Genomic DNA, 21,701 nt, shown 5'->3' on the forward strand with positions numbered 1-21,701 from the left:
TTGTCACGCAATGTTTGTCCGTTCATTCAAGTGTAGCGTAAACCCAGTATTAATCATACAATCAATATAACAATTATTTTACCACAGAACTTTAAAGCGTGTCAACACTTACTAAGTCCTCAACTAACTACATAAATCATCACCGTATACATGACATCAAAACAAATGAAATACCGTATACAATAAGGTTGTAGTCAGTCGGTCAGTCAGACAATCCAATCCGCCAACAGATCTCCAGCTGAGTTAGGCCATGAAGAACGGAGAGGTGTAGTGGATCCGATCCTGGGTAAACTCTATTAGGCTACAAAACACACGTTTAACGGCAACAAAACAAACGGAATAGAGAAGCTTCGGGAACTCAGGGTTGAACACATCCTCATTCAGGTCTCCATCACAACCCTTTTTTGCGCAGCTGATGCTGGCTATTTAATTGGGAATTAAAGGGAAAGCGCCCTATTGGAAGGAGAAGCACTGAGACGGTTCAGAAAAATTCAGGGCCGTCACACACCCCCTCCCTGGAAAAAGCCGACCATTGCACTGGAAGGCACATCTTGGTCGGGGAAACCGAGGAAGGTCTCGTCATCACTTTCCTCTACAAAAATATTCATGACTTTTTGGAGCTCACGATCCTCAGCTGAGGGGTCACAGGCCTTAAGGTGTGAGACTTCTGGGTCTGGGAATCCGAGAAAAGTCTCCTCACTTTCCTCTTCAAAGATATCCAGGACCTTGCGGCGCTCAATCGCCTCCAATTCCTCAGCTGAGGGGTAACAGGCCTTAAGGCGTGAGACATGGACAACGCGCATATCTTCACTTGTGTCCTCTTTCACCACTCGGTAGTTCAAAGGGCCCATCTGCTCCACAATCCTATATGGTCCTTGCCATTTAGGAGCGAGCTTGGCCGAGAAGAATTGTTCAGCTTTCGAGTAAGGATGAAAGCGAAGCCACACCCGATCATGAAGCTGGAACTGCATGTCTCGTCTGTTCTTATCATAATTTCTCTTCTGCTTGAGTCGAGCCTGGATCATGTTCTTTGAGACAAGAGCTCTCAAGTCATGGAGATGGACTACCTGGTCATAGCAAGCAGCGTCTGGAGTAAGCTGCTGGGGCTGTAGCACCATATCCAAGGGTCCTCGGAGGGGACGACTTAGGTTCTGCTCTGCAGGTGTGACTCCAGTGGTCTCTTGCACAGCAGAATTCAGGGCAAATCGAAACTCGTGAAGGTGCTTGTCCCAGTATTTGTGCTGGGTCCCTACATAGGAAGCAATCATTGTCTTCAAGGTTCGATTTACCCTCTCAGTAAGGTTGGTCTGTGGGTGATAGGCCGTGGTCAACTTCTGTCTTAGGTTCCATCTTTGGCAGGTCTCCTCAAAGAGATCAGAGACAAATTGGTAACCTCGATCAGACAGGATGTAATCAGGCACTCCCCAGCGAGTCAGGATCTCTTTCCTAAGGATGTTAGAGACGGTCCTTGTTGTGGCCTGACGCAGGGAAAAGAGCTCCACCCACTTTGAATAGTACAAGCATGTACACATTCTGATTGGAGCTTCTAGGAAATGGACCCATCAAATCCACTCCTAACATTTCCCAAGATCAGGTAACCACCGTTTGCTGCAACTTGCCAGCAGGCTTTCTACCTTCTGGTTTGTACATTTGACAAACCTGACAGTTTCGGATGTGTGACCTCACATCCATGCTCAGTTGTGGCCAGTACAGTAACGCTTGCAACCACTTGTAGGTTTTGAACCTGCCCAAATGACCAGCTAATGGGTCTTCATGGAAATGTTGAAGCAGTTGTAGGCGTAGAGTTTCAGGTATGTACAATCGGTAGAGGATTCTGTGAGGTAGTTGTACAACACGGTAGACTTTGTCTTCCATGATGGTCAGCTTTGTGGTAGGATTGACCATCTTTTCTCCATCTTCCAGGATAGTCTGGTACAAAGCCTGTACTTCTGGATCATCCTGTTGGGCTTTCCATATGGCCTCATCAGAGATGGGAAAGTCCGTTTTGGGCGAGTCTCGACTGCTTGACAGGACAGTAGCACATGTAAGATGAGGGCCACCGTTACCACAAGCAGGAGCTCTGGATAAGGCATCTGGAACAGTGTTGTATTTTCCTTTCCTGTATTCTACTGCAAAGGTGAACTCTTGCAACCGTAGAGCCCATCTTATGAGCCTGGTACTTGGTTTGTTGGTCTTGAACACCCACACAAGGGAGGAATGGTCAGTGACCACAGTGAAGTGTCTTCCCTCCAGGTAGTACCTCCACTTTTCCAAAGCCCAGACAACTGCAAGGCACTCTTGCTCAGTTGTGGAGTAGTTCCGTTCTGCTCCATTCAATGTCCGACTGGCGAACGCTAGCACCTCTTCAGTGCCAAGTCCAACATCACTTGCATCAGTGTAAACAACAAAAGGGCAATCAAAGTTGGGATGACCTAAAATGGGAGGTGTGACGAGGTGTCGTTTCAGGGTTCCAAAGGAGGTCTGGCACTCTGCCGTCCATTGGAATTTCGCTCCTTTTCGCTTCAACGCTTTGAGGGGTTCTGCCACCTGGGAGAAGTTCGACACAAACAGATGGTACCATCCAGCCATACCAAGGAACCGTTGAAGGGCCTTGAGTGTGGTTGGCACAGGGAAGTCTTGTACAGCCTTTGTCTTTTCAGGATCCACATGAATACCGTCAAAAGACACAATATGGCCAAGGAACTTCAGGGAGGTTTGGCAGAAGTTGCTCTTCTTCATATTCAAGGTCAGACCAGCTTCTCTTAGCTTGTCCAACACTGCTTGAAGATCTTGAAAGTGTCTTTCTCTGTTCTGAGAGTAGATAATTATATCGTCCAGGTAGACGAAACAGATCTTCCCTTTGAGCTCACCTAACGCAATCTCCATGAGTCTTTGGAAAGTGGAAGGTGCATTCTTTAATCCAAAAGGCATCACCTTAAAGGAAAACAAGCCCTCAGCACAGACAAAAGCAGCCTTGTCCTTACTTTCCTGGTCCATCTCAACCTGCCAATAACCACTATTGAGGTCAAGGGTAGTGAACACAACAGCGCCAGACAATGACTCCAGGATCTCGTGGATGGTAGGAAGAGGATAGGCATCAGTCTGGGAAACATTGTTGGTATTCCTATAGTCCACACAAAATCTAAGACCACCAGTCTTTTTTGGGATGAGGACAACAGGAGCAGCCCAGGGAGAGGAGGAACGTTCTATTATATCTTGTGTTAACATATCATTAATGAGTCCCTTTTGGATGATTAGCTTCGCTGGGGACAAACGATATGGCTTTTGCTTGATCGGCATTTCCTGTGTAAGGAATATTTTGTGCATCAGGAGCCCGGTGCGTCCTAGCTTTGAAGTACATACATCAGAATTATTCTGCAGCTGTTCCAACAGCCTTAACTCCTCTGGCTGTTCCAGCTGAGCTCTTCTCACAGCCTGTAAAAGGAGATCGTCAGAAGGATTATCAAGGGTTAGTGGTACTGGAGCAACGGCAGAGAAGAGTGCCACATTTGAACCCCAATCATGTAACTTTGTAGCTTCTGATTGGAAGAAATGCTTCTTGCTCGGATTGTATGGAAACCAGTAGCAATTGTGTGCGATATCAATCTGGACACCACAGAAGTATATGAAATCAATTCCCAACACGACAGGAAAAGCAATGTTCTTGGTTTGTAGGATAACAGAAGGGATCATATAGGAGCGGTTACACAGGCGGAACTCTACCTCACTCCATCCAAGTGGTCGTTTAGCCTCACCATCAGCCAAATAGAGTGGACCTTCTGTCCACGGCTTCAAGTTGTATTGTGGATCTTTAACCTCCTTCCACAGTTTCTCATTGAGCAGTGTGTAGGATGACCCGGTATCCAAGCTGGCTCTTCCTGTCCATGGGCCTATGGACAGGGGTAACACCAGTTGGTGTGGTATTAACTGAAAGGAAGGGGATGTCAATGGGGGGGCGTAGGCAGTGACTCTTGGAGTTTCAGCTCTGGTTAAAGCACCCAGAGTAGGATGGTCATTCCTGCGAAGAGAGTTAGGTGTGTTGGCCTGTTGTGATTTGTGGTTTCTGGAAGGGTTTACTTGATACAGTCTTGGACATGTAGCTGAAGAATGTCCCTTTTGGCTACATCTCCAAAAGAACATGAGAGGGGTCTTGGCTGGAGACTCTAGCTGTTGTTGATAGTCTGTCTTGGGTAACTGTTTGGGTGTCTTTTTTTTCTCTGGTCATATTGCTGTTGGCATTCTCTATCCTTCTCAAACTGCTGTCCCAAGCGAACCAGTCCATCGACAGTGGTGACTCGTTCTCGGAGTTGACTGGCTAGTAGTGGGTTGATGTTCTTCAAGATCAATTTAATGACCTCTTCCTCCTCAATGCCAGGTTTCCACCTTCTGCACAGGGAGTGGTAACCGTATGCAAAGTCACGGATACTCTTTCTCTCTTTGTACTCGATTTCTGACTCTGTCTGCCAACTCATCTGTGTAGTCCTCAGACAGAAATGCAGAGGAAAACTTGGCCTCAAAGTCAGCCCAGGAGGTAGTGGTGAGACGTGCCACATCCCACCAGTCTCGAGCTGTCCCATGCAACACATTCCTCAATGTGGCAAGGAATTCGTCATCAGCCAGGGGATTGAGGGCAAGAAAGTCCCGACATCTTTCCAGACATATTGGTGCATCAAGACTGTCATATTTCTTCCCAAAGGTGGGAAATTGCAATTTAATGGGCATCGCCCCCACATGACGTCTACTCATATCACCATGAACAAAAGAGCTAGGAGGGATTGAGGAAGTAGAGGGGGAGGGAGTTATCGGACCATGAAAATGAACACCAGGATGCATGGTGGATTGCATCCTGCAAGGGGTGGCTGTAGCATGGCCTGGTCTTGGCTGTTCAGAGGTGCCAGCTTGGCCCTCAGTGGTCTGAACAGAAGTGGACACCAGAGAAACTCTGTGTAAGGAGTTGTGCCTAATGGAGGCCATGTCCACAGACACGTCATCCAACATTTTAACACAATTCGAGAGCTCTGTCTGCAAGTGGTCTACATTGTTAACCATGGGAGAAAAAAACAGAATTAACGTCCTTGAGGACCTCAGTGTGATGATGTTGCAGGCACCATTGGAGAGTGGCAGGGAGTTAAACTGCCTGTCCATGGCACCAGTAATTTCCCGTCTTCCACTCTCACTGAGCTCTGTCAGCGTGTGGGTTAGAGTGCTCAGTGAGTTTCTGAATTCCATGGCACTCTGTTGTTGCTCTTCCCTCAGACATTTTAATGTATGGTGGATAAGAGTTTGGAGATGTTGTTGAGTCCGACGAATATCAAGGATGTCACCTTGAAGTTGTAAGACTACAACCTCTGGAGATAAACCAGACAATGGAGGAAGGTTGGGTGTCAGAGGGAGGGCTAGCTCAGTACTGCCACACCGATCCATGTCAATAAGTGAGTAACTTGTTAGACCTCCTGTGGCCTGTGGTCCAGACCGAGCATTCAGATTCCCAGGGCTCTGGCCCAAATCAACTCCATTATCTCCATTCACATTATGATTTGTGTTGTCAGCTTGATGGTCAGAATGGCCCTGTGTATTCCCATTGACAGGTATGACATGGATGAGCACATTATCTTGGGGTGAATCCATTGTTTTAATTCCACACAAAAGATTTGCTTTGGTTAGTTCTCAATGTTGAGCTGTCCTATTTGGGGTGCCATTTTTTATGGAACGGTTTTGACTTGAGGTTATTATTTATAGGGGTGCCAGGTATGTTGTGCCTACCAGAGAAAACATTGGTTTCTCCTTTTGGTTTGGGAGGGAATGAGTCCCATCTGGTCCATCAAGTCTACACCAATATAAAGGACTTATGTAAAAGTCAGGATGGAAATAAACTTTTCATAAACCCTTAAAACATTGGAAAGAACTTCAAACACAACTATATTCTTTTGCGTGGGTTGTATTAGCAACATCAATGATTACACACACACAATGAGTTCTGGTTCCTCCAGAAATGTCCTGTACCTCGGGCCTAAAAAGAGTCCAGCCCGGTAAAGGAGTTCAAGGAACTCCAGTGACCTTTGTCACGCAATGTTTGTCAGTTCATTCAAGTGTAGCGTAAACCCAGTATTAATCATACAATCAATATAACAATTATTTTACCACAGAACTTTAAAGCGTATCAACTCTTACGAAGTCCTCAACTACAACTAACTACATAAATCATCACCGTATACATGACATCAAAACAAATGAAATACCGTACACAAAAAGGTTGTAGTCAGTCGGTCAGTCAGACAATCCAATCCGCGAACAGATCTCCAGCAGAGAAAGGCCACGAAGAACAGAGAGGTGTAGTCCATGGACGCAAAGAGTGGATCCGATCCTGGGTAAACTCTATTAGGCTACAAAACACACGTTTAACGGCAACAAAACAAACGGAATAGAGAAGCTTCGGAACTGAGGGTTGAATACATCCTCATTCACGTCTCCATCACAACCCTTTTTGCGCAGCTGATGCTGGCTATTTAATTGGGAATTAAAGGGAAAGCGCCCTATTGGAAGGAGAAGCACTGAGACGGTTCAGAAAAATTCAGGGCCGTCACAGTGTGACTTCTACAATGACAGCGCCGTGTTGTGCCTGTGCCATTACGTTTCTCTGTGGGTGCCAACTAGAGGTCGACCGATGATGATTTTTCAACACCATACCGATACCGAATATTGGAGGACAAAAAAAGCCGATACTGATTAATCGGCCGTTTTTTTTTTTTTTTTACATTTAAAATTTTTAATTAAAAAAAAAATATATATATATATATATATATATATTTAAAAAGTGTTTTTGTAATAACGACAAATGAACACTTATTTTAACTTAATATAAGACATCAATAAAATCAATTTAGCCTCAAGTAAATAATGAAACCTGTTCAATTTGGTTTAAATAATGCAAAAACAAAGTGTTGGAGAAGAAAGTAAAAGTGCAATATGTGCTATGTAAGAAAGCTAATGTTTCAGTTACTTGCTCAGAACATGAGAACATATGAAAGCTGGTGGTTACTTTTAACTTGTTATGGAAGCGCTTCCCCATTGGGAATCGAATTTTCTGAAATTTCAAGTGCACCACGCATAGTTTATGATAAAAATCAAAATGTCATAAAAATTGACATCCAACATACCAAATTAAAGCTACACTCGTTGTGAATCTATCCACCAAGTCAGATTTGTAAAATGCTTTTCGGGGAAAGCATGAGACGCTATTATCTGTACCATGCAGCCTCACATACTGCCAACATCACAAAAACGACAGATTTTTCGTTAGCGCTCGCAAACGAAAAGGCTGAAATAAAATATAAAACATTCCTTACCTTTGACGAGCTTCATTCTTGGCACTCCTAGATGTCCCATAAACATCATTTAGGGTCTTTTTTCGATTAAATCGGTCCATATATAGCCTAGATATCGAGCTAGGAATACCTTGGAATTGGAGGAAAAAATTAGCATTTTATAACGTAACGTCATTTTTTAAAATGCCAAAAGTCGACGATAAACTTTCACAAAACACTTCGAAATACTTTTGTAATGCAACTTTAGGTATTAGTACACGTTAATAAGCGATAAAATACCTCAGGAGGCGGTGTGAAATCGTTAGCTGGTCCGTGGAGAAAAATATGTTTGAAAATGGTCGCTCCAAAATCTGGGCGGTGGCAGTAGGAAAGTAGTTCCCTTGTTTGGGTTAGACCAAGAATCAATTGCGAAACTAATGACGTAACTCTAGACAGCATGGGGAAGCTGTAGCCAATGAACTCGGCTCTATTTAATTCTGTTCTCTGTAAACAATTGCCTGCAGGCGCGGAAGAATATATTTTTACATTTTCAGTGAACAGATTTTCATGCACTATTCGACCGAAACGCACGTTCTGTAAATGGCACAGGCGTGATTTAAACAGTTTTGGAAAGGTCTGACTGTTTTCTAGCCACACACACTAACCAAATGAACGTACCATATTCCTGGCATGAATAGCAGGGCGCTGAAATGTTGCGCGATTTTTTTTTAAAGACTGCGAAAATTCGCATGCTCCATAACAAGTTTTAACATGAGTCTTCAATATTTCCAGGTAAGAAGTTTTAGGTTGTAGTTATTATAGGAATTATAGGACTATTTCCCTCTATACCATTTGTATTTCATTAACCTTTGACTATTGGATGTTCTTATAAGCACTTTAGTATTGCCAGTGTAACAGTATATAGCTTCCGCTCCTCCCTGGGCTCGAACCAGCAACACATCGACAACAGCCACCATCGAAGCAGCGTTACCCATGCAGAGCAAGGGGAACAACTACTAGAAGGCTCAGAGCAAGTGACGTTTGAAACGCTATTAGCGCGCGCTAACTAGCTAGCCATATCACTTCGGTTACACCAGCCTCATCTCGGGAGTTGATAGGCTTGAAGTCATAAACAGCGCAATGCTTGACGCACAACAAAGAACTGCTGGCAAAACGCACTAAAGTGCTGTTTGAATGCATGTTTAGTGCCTGCTTCAACATACCACCGCTCAGTCAGATACTTGTATGCTCAGTCAAATCATATGCAACACAGGACACGCTAGATAATATCTAGTAATATCATCAACCATGTTTAGTTAACTAGTGATTATGATTGATTGCTTTTTATAAGATAAGTTTATGCTAGCTAGCAACTTACCTTTGCTTACTGCATTACGTACCAGGCAGTCTCCTTGTGGAGTGCAACGAGAGAGAGGCAGGTCGTTATTGCGTTGGACTAGTTTAAGGTTGCAAGATTGGATCCCCCGAGCTGACAAGGTGAAAATCTCTGTCGTTCTGCCGTCATTGAAAATAAGAACGTGTTCTTAACTGACTTGCCTAGTTAAATAAAGGTATATATAAAAAAAAATGGCAAATCGGCTCCCAAAAATACCGATTTCCGATTGTTATGAAAACTTGAAATCATCCCTAATGAATCCCCATTCCGATTAATTGGTCGACCTCTAGTGCCAACCCAATAATGTGAGAGAGGGAATCGTCAGAGACAGATTTGGTTTTGTGTCAATTGAATGGATTACTTTAATCTGAATAATCTGATGTTTGTTCTGAAAAGATGCCAAATGCGAGCTGACCGTACTGACATGATTATTATAAGAGACACCGAAAAAAGATAGGAACATCTAAAATAGACCTGCATACAGTTTGAAAACGTCTATCAGAGAGAGAGAGAGAGAGAGGGGAGAGGCTGCTGTTGTCATAGTGAGGTTCACTCCTCTACACACACAACCAAAATAGATAATCTGTTATTAATCTGTTTACTCATGCTAATCAATCTCTTTGTCCTGGTGTAAAGGAGTGTGTGCGTGCGTGTGTGTGCGTGCCTGTTGGCAATGAAGATGAAAGGAAAGGAGAATCTGTCACAGCGAGATAAGTAGAAATGTGGCCTGTGTCCCAACCTCCCAGCTTGTTAGGTCATCATTCATTCACATAGCAGCGTGGCACCTGTGCTATAGAGAAAGGTGAGAGAAGGTGAAACCCATCCATTGCTTCATTGTGTTCCAGGCTACTGCGGGAGCAGTGGATCCGAGCCAGGTACGAGAGGAACGAGTTTGAGTTCATCGAGAAACAGGAGCCATACTCTGCAGGTGAGCTGGCACACACACACACACAAGGTTTGCCTATGCAAAGCTATGGATGCAGAGCTATGCAAAATCAAACCACCAAATAGTCCTCTGAAAATAAACAAAATCCTTTCCCAAGCATCAAGTCAGAACTTTTGTTAAAATCCATTGCACTCAACAGTGGCCACATAAATGCTTTTTGTGAACTATGAATTTGAAGAACGGATGACGTTGAGGCGTAGAATGAAGGCAGAGTGAATATGTCTGGCCTTGTATTCTTCCTTGGTGGTTGTTTGTGTTCTTACTAAGCTGAGGCAGACAGTATAAGTGTCAATGTCAGTGAATGACTCATGCTCTTTTTTTATTGCATGAAAGCACTCTCGCTCTTATTGGAGCCAGACTGGACTCTCATTGATTAAAGATGACCTCATCTGTTTACTATGAGATTCAACTTCCTCCTTGGGCACACACGCACACAGTAGTGATTCGCGGGTTGACTCATAACCCGCAGTTATATCCTCAGGGTGGTCAGGTTTAGGGTTATGCAATATTGTGTGGATGAAGGGCTTAGGAGGTGCAATAAAAATCCATGAATGTAGTATTCTTGTGCAATTCATATCTATAGGCTACTTTGAGGTTGTTGTTTTTTTGATCAGGCATTAGCTTTAGGGCCTAACTGTATGCGCACCAAATGCATGCCATTTTTTTTGTTCCAGCAGAACATGACTAGGCTACTCTGTTAAGGTATCACGGGATCTGGCAGTCTAATTTAGGAGGTTTTCAGCACCAGAGAACAACCAGTATTCAAATTAGGAACAAAGGTTGTATTTACATCTTCTTTTGATTTATTTGCTGTCCAGTAAAATTAGTGCAGGTGAATATTTACAACAGCAGTCCTCCTGATACCTGTAAAGGGCTCATATACCCACAATACCCCGGCACGCCCGATTGTAGAGAGACCATACCAATGCGCACTTAAAGCTGATACATGAATAGACCATCGCTATAGGCACTAAAAGGAAATCAAATAGACAGACCTCACCTCATCTTAATTACACACACACACACACACACACACACACACACACACACACACACACACACACACACACACACACACACACACACACACACACAGCTATATTTTTGTGATACATAGGGATGCATTGGGCAGGAGATTTGTATTTGTCTATTTGCATCACATAATATTTTAATATTATTTGCATCATCCAGGGTTAACCCAGGGTTAAAATTAATAGATCCATAGGTCCTACCCTCATCCAGTCATCTGTCGCCTCGCTACCCTCTTTAAGGCCTTATATGTTCTGTTACCTTTCAGTACCTGTCAAAAGTTTGGACACAACTACTCATTCAAGGTTTTTTGATTATTCAATGTGAAGACAATAAAACTATGAAATAACACATGTGGGATCATGTAGTAACCACGAGGTATATTTGAGGTTCTTCAAATAGCCACCCTTTGCCTTGATGACAGCTTTGCACACTCTTGGCATTCTCTCAACCAGCTTCATGAGGTAGTCACCTGGAATACATTTCAATAAACAGGTGTGCCTTGTTAAAAGTTCATTTGTGGAATTTCTTTCCTTCTTAATGCGTTTGAGCCAATCAGTTGTATTGTGACAAGGTAGGGTGGTATACAGAAGATAGCCCTATTTGGTAAAATACCAAGTCCATATTATGGCAAGAACAGTTCAAATAAGCAAAGAGAAACAACAGTCCATCATTACTTTAAGACATGAAGGTCAGTCAATCTGGAAAATGTCAAGAACTTTGAAAGTTTCTTCAAGTGAAGTCGTAAAAACCATCAAGTGTTATGATGAAACTGGCTCTCATGAGGACCGCCACAGGAAAGGAAGACCCAGAGACACCTCTGCTGCAGAGGATAAGTTCGTTAGAGTTAACTGCACCTCAGATTGCAGGCCAAATAAATGCTTCACAGAGTTCAAGTAACAGACACATCACAACATCAATTGTGCAGAGGAGACTGCGTGAATCAGGCCTTCATGGTCGAATTGCTGCAAAGAAACCACTACTAAAGTACACCAATAAGAAGAAGAGACTTGCTTGGGCCAAGAAACACGAGCAATGGACATTCGACCATTGAAAATCTGTCCTTTGTTCTGATGAGTCCAAATTTTAGATATCTGGTTCCAACCGCTGTGTCTTTGTGAGACGCAGAGTAGGTAAACGGATGATCTCCGCATGTGTGGTTCCCACCGTGAAGCATGGAGGAGGAGGTGTGATGGTGTGGGGTGCTTTGCTGGTCACACGGTCTGTGATTTATTTAGAATGAAAGGCACACTTAACCAGCATGACCTCAACCCAATTGAAATGGTTTGGGATGAGTTGGACCCCAGAGTGAAGAAAAAGCAGCCAACAAGTACTCAACATAAGTGGGTACTCCTTTAAGACTGTTGGAAAAGCTTTCCTCATGAAGCTGGTTGAGAGAATGCCAAGAGTGTGCAAAGCTGTCAAGGCAAAGGGTGGCTACTTTAAAGAATCTCAAATCTAAAATATATTTTGATTTGTTTAACACTTTTTTTTGTTTACTACATGGTTTCATATGTGTTATTTAATCGTTTTGATGTCTTCACTATTATTCTACAATGTAGAAAATAGTCAAATAAAGAAAAACCCTTCAATGAGTAGGCGTGTCCAAACTTTTGACTGGTACTGTGTATCCTTCTGTAGGTGCAGGGAGGGTGGTGGTAAACTAGACTCCCAGTGCTCAATGGCTGTATTGATTCTGCATGCAGAGAAAAGGGAGGAGTGGGGGTTGTTATTGATCGATGGTGAATAAATCACGATTAACTGGGAAAAAGAGAGATGCCAACCTCTGTCACCAGGGGACGGAGAGAGGGAGGAGAAAACAGGGGGACAGATGAGGAAGGAGAGACGTTGGGGGATTATGGGACTTGAGGGGTGTTGGATGGGATTAGTAGTTTGGCATGCATTGATACAGTATATGCGAGTGTGTATGAGATAGATAGATGGGGATACAGTGAACAGAGATTTGTGGGAGGGAGGAGAAAGGAAAATGGAGAAGTGAAGAGAGAAAATGGAGGGGGAGGAGGGAGAAAGAGAGAATATGAGAGAGTAAGAGAGAGTTGAAGAGCGTGTGTAGTCTGTAATGGATCATACACCGTGCTCTGTACTGCCACTTAATTAAACCACTTCCTGTCTGTAAGAGGTCCAGAAATAGACTGGAAGGACTAGAGTGCTGTGTCATTGACATGTAAAAGAATGTACAGTACTTTACCATCAGTAAGGTTATTTTTTTCTTCCTTCATTCTGTTTTATGACTTCTTCTCTCATATACTCTTTCACCTAAAGCCCCTCTCTCTGTCTCTTCATCCCTCTCTTTCTGTCTCCCTTTCACCCTCCCTTCATACGCTTTGGTATTTCTTGATTACACCAGAGAGTTATTTCAGTTTGTCTGAGTTTGTCTGGTGTGTTTCTATCTGCCCAGGGTACAGAGAGGGGTTTCTATGGAAACGCGGGCGAGACAACGGCCAGTTCCTCAGCCGGAAATTCATCCTGTCAGAACGAGAGGGGGCGCTCAAGTATTTCAACAAGCAGGACGTAAGGCTGGAGTCGACACGTAGTCACATCTGCACATGCTCTCACACATAAATACAAGCATGTTCCTGGGAAACGTAATCTCCAGCTAATTTATGCTACTAGCTTTCAGGTTAATCATCTCTTTCAAGTTAATCATGAATACCTGTATAGCACGCTATGTATATGTGTCCACAAGGAAACTAAAACAAATACCTCAACAGACTTAATCTCCTTACCTATTTTTTTGTGTTTACTGTAAACATACAGTATGTATTATTCGATGTAACAATTTATACGTATACTGTATTTATGTACCGTACAGTTTGTGTATCTCCCCCAGGCGCGGGACCCCAAGGCAGTGATGAAGATCGAGACTCTCAATGCCACGTTCCAGCCGGCTAAGATAGGCAACCCCTACGGCCTGCAGATTACTTACCTGAGAGACAACAGCACCAGGAACATCTTTGTCTACCACAGCGATTCTAAGGTGAGGCATTATGGGTGACTGTGACAAAAAGGACTCTGCGGCTTTGTATCCTGGTCCCAGATCTGTTTATACTGGTATAGCCAACTCCTATTGTAATATGTGTAAATGCACGGAATTCTTAGAGATATGATGCATGATGAATCATCAATTCAATGGTACACCTAATATGGCTGCTGTTACTCATATCAAGGAACACTGATTTACAGCGGTTGCGCCACTAAAAGTTTTGCGATTGTGCTGCGGGACTTAGAGGTAATTTGTGGTTTAGTATGGTACTCTGCGTCATCACTTCATTGCTCCAGACCAGCGCAAGGGGGAGTTAGAGCACTGATTATGCTTTTGGGTCCTCCTGTGTCTCTAACTGGCAATGAATGTGCGACATAAACCTAAATAGTAACTGATAATTGACTGACGACTTCAGTATTACCTACTAAAACTGTTTTTATTATTTTATTTTGCTCTTATGATGTACTGTATGCCACTCCTGACCAGTCACGTTGTACAGCGCCTGAGTGGTGCAACATTCTAAGACACTGCAAGCTGGTTTACAACGGATGCTGGTTCAATACCTGTGCCAGCCTCGGCTGGGAGACCCATTTGTTGATTGTGGGTTTTTCTCCCTCTAAAAACAGAAATAAATCATTCTAAATAACAAACTGGCTTTATTTACAAATTAGTAACAATGTCTCACCCCATGTTCAAGAATGGCCTTTTTCTCTCTCATTTTACTGTAATGAACACGAGGGGAGGCAGAGAGCTGGTTTCAAGTGCAGGGCGCAGCAGGTGTTTATTGCAAAGGACCACAGGAGGAGGCAGGTAGATGGGTCCAGGGGCAGGCAGAAGGTCATACACAGGGGGTCCAAAAGGGCAACAGTACAGGCAGGGAAAAGGCTAGTAACATAGTCCTAGAGATCAGGCAATATGTAGATAACAGGAAATCCAATAGGCTAAAGTACAGGCAGGGAATAGGCAAAAGGCGTCGTTAGTGAGGCAGGCAGAAACTATCCAACACGGGAGGAGTAACTCACCGGAAAACCAGCTCTCTGAAAGACGTGTGTCACAAAACAAACGATACCTCACAGTGATGCGGTGCAAAGAACTGAACTAAATAGTGTGTGATAATGACATACAGGTGTGTGAACAGGTGATCACAATTCAGGTGATTGGGATTTGGAGAGTGAGCTGCGTTCAAGGGATCTAGGTATTTGAGGGTGTGAGTTGAAAGCAGACGTTACATTACGTTATTTGAAAACAAAATCATCTCCAAAATATTGCGATTATTATTAATTGACAATTATATAAAAGCCTGTTGGATATTCTCACAGATATATTATTAACCCTGTTATTAGCAGGACAATATATATTGGTCATGGCTCCTGAGTGGCGCACAATGAGATTGCCTTGCAGTTCTCTAGCTGTATCCACTGAAAGTGTGCAAGGTTCAAGGCACGAGGGTAGGGGGCACGGGATGGGCCGCAGAGCCGCACACAGAAGGCCGACCTAGCCCATGGGGAAGGGAGGAGGAGGGGTGTGGACCCCCACCCCGCCAGACTGGCAACACTAAGGGGCATTGCACTAATAATGGCGCTGACTAGGGAAACGTTCCCGCTGTTCTGTTCTTAGTGCCAGTCTGCACGTTCAAACTAAAACAATGTAACTAATAATGGCATCTTTATGCTTTCATTAATAAAATAATGATAAAATACTCTTTCAAAATGCTGATGTTTATTTAGTTATGGATCCATTACTATGGGAATAAATATCACTGAATTACAGCAATATCCTTCAATCCTCTACATGTAATTATTGGTGGAGAGTCACGTCATATTTTTCGATATACTGTAGGCTTACCGTAGGCGACATGACATAGTGTTGAGTAATGTACTGTTAAAAGTGGTGTAGGTCTTATTTATTTAAAGAGCATATTGAAGTTAGAAGCAATTGGATTTGAAGCAATAGCCTACAACTATTTCAGCACCGTTTCCCGCTGCTCTGAGACAAGCATGGGGACTGGTCTTGATAAATCAATGAGATTCTTATTTTCACTGAATCTCTGTTTGGGTATATGTTAGACTTATGTTCTTAGTGTAACCTTTATTTAACTAGGCAAGTCAGTTTTAAGAACAAATTCTTATTTTCAATGACAGCCTAGGAACAGTGGGTTAACTGTGTTGTTCAGGGGCAGAACGACAGATTTTTACCTTGTCAGCTCGGGGATTCGAGTCCAACGCTCTAACCACTAGGCTACCTGCCGTCCCAGGTAGCCTATTTCCCCTGTGTTCGTTTCTCACTTGGTCTCATCAGCTTCCTATTTAGTTCAGTTCTTTCTGTTTGTATGGTGGTGAGGTATTTTTTGTTTTTGACTACCTACCTGTGTTTGACCATTGCCTGCCTGCCTGTGATCACGATTCCTGCTTTCTGCGAAGGCTTAATAAACATCTGCCACACTCTGCGTGTGAATCTACACATTTTTCAGGTCTCCCACGTGCCCGCATTCTTTTGTACAGCTACTATTGAAGGCTATCAAATGCTCCTCTGGTGGTCAAACTAGCACTAACTAGCATTAATGGTACCAGTGGCTCACACTTATACAATTCTGAGGCCCCATACAAGCTGTGCCGCAGTATACTGCAACTTCTAAAGGACGAACCACTGTAGTCTGTTCAACTAAATTTGAGTCTCTACACTCTTATAAAAAAAAGGGTTCCAAAAAAGGTCCTTGGGTTTACCCATAGGAAAACACTTTTCATTTCCAGGTGGAACTCTTTTGGGTTCCATGTAAAAACCCTCTGGGGAAAGGATTCTACAAGGAACCCAATATGATTCTACCTGAAACCAAAAAGGTTTCTTCAAAGGGTTCTCCTTTGGGGACAGCCGAAGAACCCTTTTAAGCTCTAGATAGCACCTTTTTCTTCTAAGAGTCTCTAGTAAATATGGGCTGTTCTGGATAACAGAGGGAGAGTGGAAATAAACATGTATAGATATCTATTTCATCAGTAGACGTGTTCTTCACTGTGACAGCAGTACTCGTCATCCTACTGTGTAATCTGGCCAGTGGAGCTGGCTAAAGGAATTTGGAGGGGGTTGCCGTCACACACAGAGTTGCTGGCTGCCGGGCTGTTTTTCTCTGAGGGTTTACTGCTGTGCACACAGGTGACCATCTCTCTCAGTAGCAAGTCACCCTTGTCTGTGGGTTAGGATGAAAGGCACAGCATGTACAGCCTCCTCAGCTGGTTAACAGACAATATGGCAAGCTTGAACAGAACAGTACTATTAAAGCTGTTTTGTCGTGAAATAATACCTTGATCACGTCTCGTAATGTTCCATACTGTAGCAGGTTTACGGTCTTCTCATTGCAGGGATGACTCTGAATAAGGCATGTATCTGACTAGCTCTGACCAGGATGCTTTTGTGTCTTTTGTTTTGGTAGGAAATGGTGGACTGGTTCAACGCTATCAGAGCTGCCAGGTTCCATTACCTTCAGGTGGCCTTCCCTGGAGCCAGTGATGAAGAGGTGAGGCCACAATATATATTTAGCAATGAGTATTACCACAATTTAACACAATTAAACAAACACTTTTCTCTCTTGTCTTTGCCTTCAGCTGGTGCCCAAACTGACACGTAGCTTCATGAAAGAGGGCTTCATGGAGAAGACAGGCCCAAAACACACAGAGGGCTTTAAGAAAAGGTGGTTCACCATGGACGACAGGAGACTCATGTACTTCAAAGATCCTCTGGTGAGGAGTCAGACACACCCTGCCCTAAAACAACTGATCCATTCTGAATGAACCCTTACTTGTCATAACTTTCAATTCTGTGGCGTACAGCATACTTTATTCTCTGATATCTCTCTCTGATCTCTCTCACGCTCTCTTTCCCCCCCGCCGCCTCTCCCCCCTCCTCTCTCAGGACGCCTATGCAAGGGGAGAGGTGTTCATCGGCAGTAAAGAGAACAGCTACACCGTGCTCCCAGGCCTTCCCCCCTCAACACAGGGCTACCACTGGAACCATGGCATCACCATAGTAACGCCAGACAGGAAGTTCCTGTTTGCCTGCGAGACGGAGGCGGAGCAGAGGGACTGGATCGCTGCCTTCCAGAGGGTCATCAACAGACCCATGAGACCACAAGAGTACGCAGGTAAGTCATGAGGCTGAATTACACCGGCGTGCTCGAGTATGCTCTACATTAAGTGTACTCTTGAGTAGGGCTGTTACATTGACCGTATTACTGCCGCACCGGTGGTCACAAGTCATGATGGCAGTCAAATTCCACATGACCGTTTAGTCACGGTAATTAGGATTCTCCCAGCTCTGATGCTGCTGCTGGTCATTAGTAGCTTACCAAACTTGCTAACTGCCTGGTACTCGGCACTCTATTGTCCCTCTAATCACTCTGACATCAATGCAAATGTAATCGAAAATCTCATGGTGAGTGCTCATGTTGCGCAACATTTCTGCAAGAGGTTTTAATGGCCAATATTAAAAAGAGAATCCCATTAGCATTCTATAGGCTAGGCCTACAACATTTTATTTATCAACTTTCCTAATATTAAGCACATTGATTCCCTTCAACACAGGAGTATAGCCTATCTGGCTGGCATGAAAATGAACCATGGAGCCTCCCGGGTGGCGCAGTGGTTAAGGGCGCTGTACTGCAGCGCCAGCTGTGCCATCAGAGACTCTGGGTTCGCGCCCAGGCTCTGTCGTAACCGGCCGCGACCGGGAGGTCCGTGGGGCGACACACAATTGGCCTAGCGTCGTCCGGGTTAGGGAGGGCTTGGCCGGTAGGGATGTCCTTGTCTCATCGCGCACCAGCGACTCCTGTGGCGGGCTGTGCTCGGTTGCCAGGTGCACGGTGTTTCCTCCGACACATTGGTTGGATGCGCGCTGTGTTAAGAAGCAGTGCAGCTTGGTTTGGTTGTGTATCGGAGGATGCATGACTTTCAACCTTCGTCTCTCCCGAGCCCGTACCGGAGTTGTAGCGATGAGACAAGATAGTAGCTACTAAAACAATTGGATACCACGAAATTGGAGAGAAAAAGGGGTAAGAAAAAAAAGAAAAGAGAAAAAAGAAAATGAACCATGGGAACTGAACCATGGGAAATGAACCATGGGAAATGCGTCCTCCATTCGCTATTGTATAGATGACGTGTATTTTTCCCCCGTGCTCCTGTTTCCGAGACAGGTGCATGAGGTCCATTCTAAATCAAACCTCATTTCACACACATATTATACGTAAAGACAACATTTAAATTAAGAATAGTCTGATGGGTGACAATATTAGACTATCACTTGTGAATGATGCCCAGCTTGTGCATTAAGGCAAGAAGCGCATACCTTTTCAAATCATAGTCCCCTGCATGTATCCTAGACCATAGGTCTATATGTTTTGATAAGGATTGTAATTGCAACTAAAGTGGCCAAACAACTTGTTAAAATGAAGCACATGAATCTTCTTTATAATCGGTGTAGAGCCTAACTGGTATGTATACATAAGCAGTGCGTGAGTTTCAAGTTTGGGGAAGATCATTTTCACCATAAAAACGCACCTTTATAATAAAGCATTACACCCATAATCACATTTGCCATCACTTTTGAGAACAGTGTTTTCTTCTAATTGATTGCATTTTGGAACATTCGCGCTTAAACGATCAGCTTCATATACAAGTGGTTGTATTCATTTGGGATCTACCGCATCCCACAACTGTCTCAGAGTATGTTTGGAATATTTATTTATTGCACAGAAGCACAAGTTGACCAATAACAATAGGCCAACATTTGTACTATGGGGGATAGTAGATTGATATAGGCTAGTGCTTTTGCTGTTCGTCAGGCCTACTCATCTTGTTGGCTGATGAAATGTAGGATAAATGTGGACAGTTCTAACATCTTCAATATGCGCCTCGGAATTCAATAAGAGGGAAGCGCACAGATGCGTCCCAGATGTGTCTGACTCCATTCACTTGAAGCCTACTACTTAGCTGAAATGCCTGTGAAAAGGACACGATCACGGGCATTAGCTACAGTTGTCTGGAAGTTTATATACACTTAGGTTGGAGTCATTTCAACCACTCCACACATTTATTGTTAACAAACTATAGTTTGGGCAAGTCGGTTAGGACATAATAGTAGTAGTAATAATAATAATAATAATAATAATAATAGTACTTTTTCCAACAATTGTTTACATACAGATAATTTCACCTATAATTCACTGTATCACAATTCCAGTGGGTCAGAAGTTTACATACACTAAGTTGACTATGCCTTTAAACAGCTTGTAAAATTCCATAAAATGATGTCATGGCTTTAGAAGCTTCTGATAGGCTAATTGAATTTATTTTTTAAATTTTTTTTTACCCCTTTTTCTCCCCAATTTCGTGGTATCTAATTGTTTAGTAGCTACTATCTTGTCTCATCGCTACAACTCCCGTACGGGCTCGTGAGAGACGAAGGTTGAAAGTCATGCGTCCTCCGATACACAACCCAACCAAGCCGCCCTGCTTTTTAACACAGCGCCATCCAACCCGGAAGCCAGCCGCACCAATGTGTCAGAGGAAACACCGTGCACCTGGCAACCTTAGTTAGCACGCACTGTGCCCGGCCCGCCACAGGAGTCGCTGGTGCGCGGTGAGACAAGGATTTCCCTACCGGGAAGGAGATGAGACAAGGATTTCCCAAAGTCTCTGGTGGTACAGCTGGCGCTGCAGTACAGCGCCCTTAACCACTGCGCCACCCGGGAGACCAAGACAGGGAATTTTTACTGGGATTAAATGTCAGGAATTGTGAAAAACTGAGTTGAAATGTATTTGGCTAAGGTGTATGTACACTTCTGACTTCGACTGGACATCTCAGAGAGCCATGTGAGTGAGAGGTGCTTCGGAGCACGCAGCTGGGAGAAGGGAATTATAATTAGCTTATTTTATTCAGCCCAAGGGGACAATGGCCACGGATTTTTTAGGGGGCATTACCGCCACACAAGGGGGATGCCACCTGGAAATTCGAGGCCTGGTGAGAATATTATCAAGTGTTCGTCAAATTGTGAATGAGAGAATGATGAAATGAGTGAAGCTTGTGGCTTTTTTCAAATCATCACTCGAGTCCCATCATGCAGCCTTAGAATGTATTAAAAATCTTAACATATAGGCCAACGTTTGTATCACAACTAAAGTTGCATAAAAAGCATATAGGACTGGTTTCTTTGTGAACCGCTCAATACAGAATAGCCACATGTACGCACTTCCATTGAAATCGTTTAGAGAAAATATTCTTTCTATTTTATGTTCAATTATATTATTCATACTTTAAAATAATTTAAGAAATTATGCCACAGAATTCTAAGCAAATCTTGTCTGCTAAATGAACGGGTGTAGCCCACAGCCAAATGGCATAGCCATGTCAGGGCCCAACATAAGAACAACTCTGAGTATGCTATTCTGTTCATTTTAAATGCTATTCTGTTCATTTTTTCATATGATTTTTCTTAAGACCTGTCAAAAATAAATTATAAATAAATGGATTTATTATTTTAAAAAACAAATGTAGATGTTCTAAAGATCTGCATCCATGGCTTGGAGGCTATGCGTGGAAGCCAGGAGAAGCTAAATGTGTTTATGCTCATTAACGGTCGATTACCGTGAGCCCGGGCAGTTCTTTTCATGACAATCACCGGCTGCCACAGCCTTACTCTTGAGGAGTATGCATGTATGCAGATATTGCATCTTTGCAATAATATTTGCAGGCTATGTACAACCCCCAATTGAACTAGTCAAGGTCTCACAAGCAGTTGCTTGGCTGAAGCCAATGTTTTATGGCAGGGCTAAAACAAAAACCTGCACACCGGGTAACTCCATAGCACCAGCATTGGTATTAATCACTATAATTATAGATTGATGGTATGTTTTTAGAGGCAGTCCAAAGTAGGGTAATGAGTGATTGCCTGTTTATGTACTGTACTGTGCCTATATGCCTTTCTGTGATTGTATCTCTATGTTGTGGTAACACTTACTGGTTTTCTGCTGTTCACTG

General features: G+C 43.4%; 1 protein-coding gene across 3 annotated transcripts in view; it reads left to right on the forward strand.

Moving 5' to 3' along the window:
• LOC115143995 (arf-GAP with dual PH domain-containing protein 1) overlaps positions 1-21,701 on the forward strand; it is a 50,563-nt gene that overhangs the window by 28,101 nt on the left and 761 nt on the right. For 2 of the 3 annotated variants that reach the window (XM_029684552.2, XM_029684550.2), the window contains exons 4-9: positions 9,546-9,628; positions 13,095-13,207; positions 13,509-13,673; positions 17,104-17,187; positions 17,276-17,410; positions 17,583-17,811. In XM_029684552.2, the coding sequence (XP_029540412.1) occupies positions 9,546-9,628; positions 13,095-13,207; positions 13,509-13,673; positions 17,104-17,187; positions 17,276-17,410; positions 17,583-17,811 (809 nt within the window). The remainder of the gene's footprint in view (positions 1-9,545; positions 9,629-13,094; positions 13,208-13,508; positions 13,674-17,103; positions 17,188-17,275; positions 17,411-17,582; positions 17,812-21,701) is intronic. The other variant, XM_029684551.2, reaches the window with a different exon arrangement.

The sequence above is a fragment of the Oncorhynchus nerka genome, linkage group LG16 (assembly GCF_034236695.1).
Source record: "Oncorhynchus nerka isolate Pitt River linkage group LG16, Oner_Uvic_2.0, whole genome shotgun sequence".
Lineage (NCBI taxonomy): Eukaryota > Metazoa > Chordata > Actinopteri > Salmoniformes > Salmonidae > Oncorhynchus > Oncorhynchus nerka.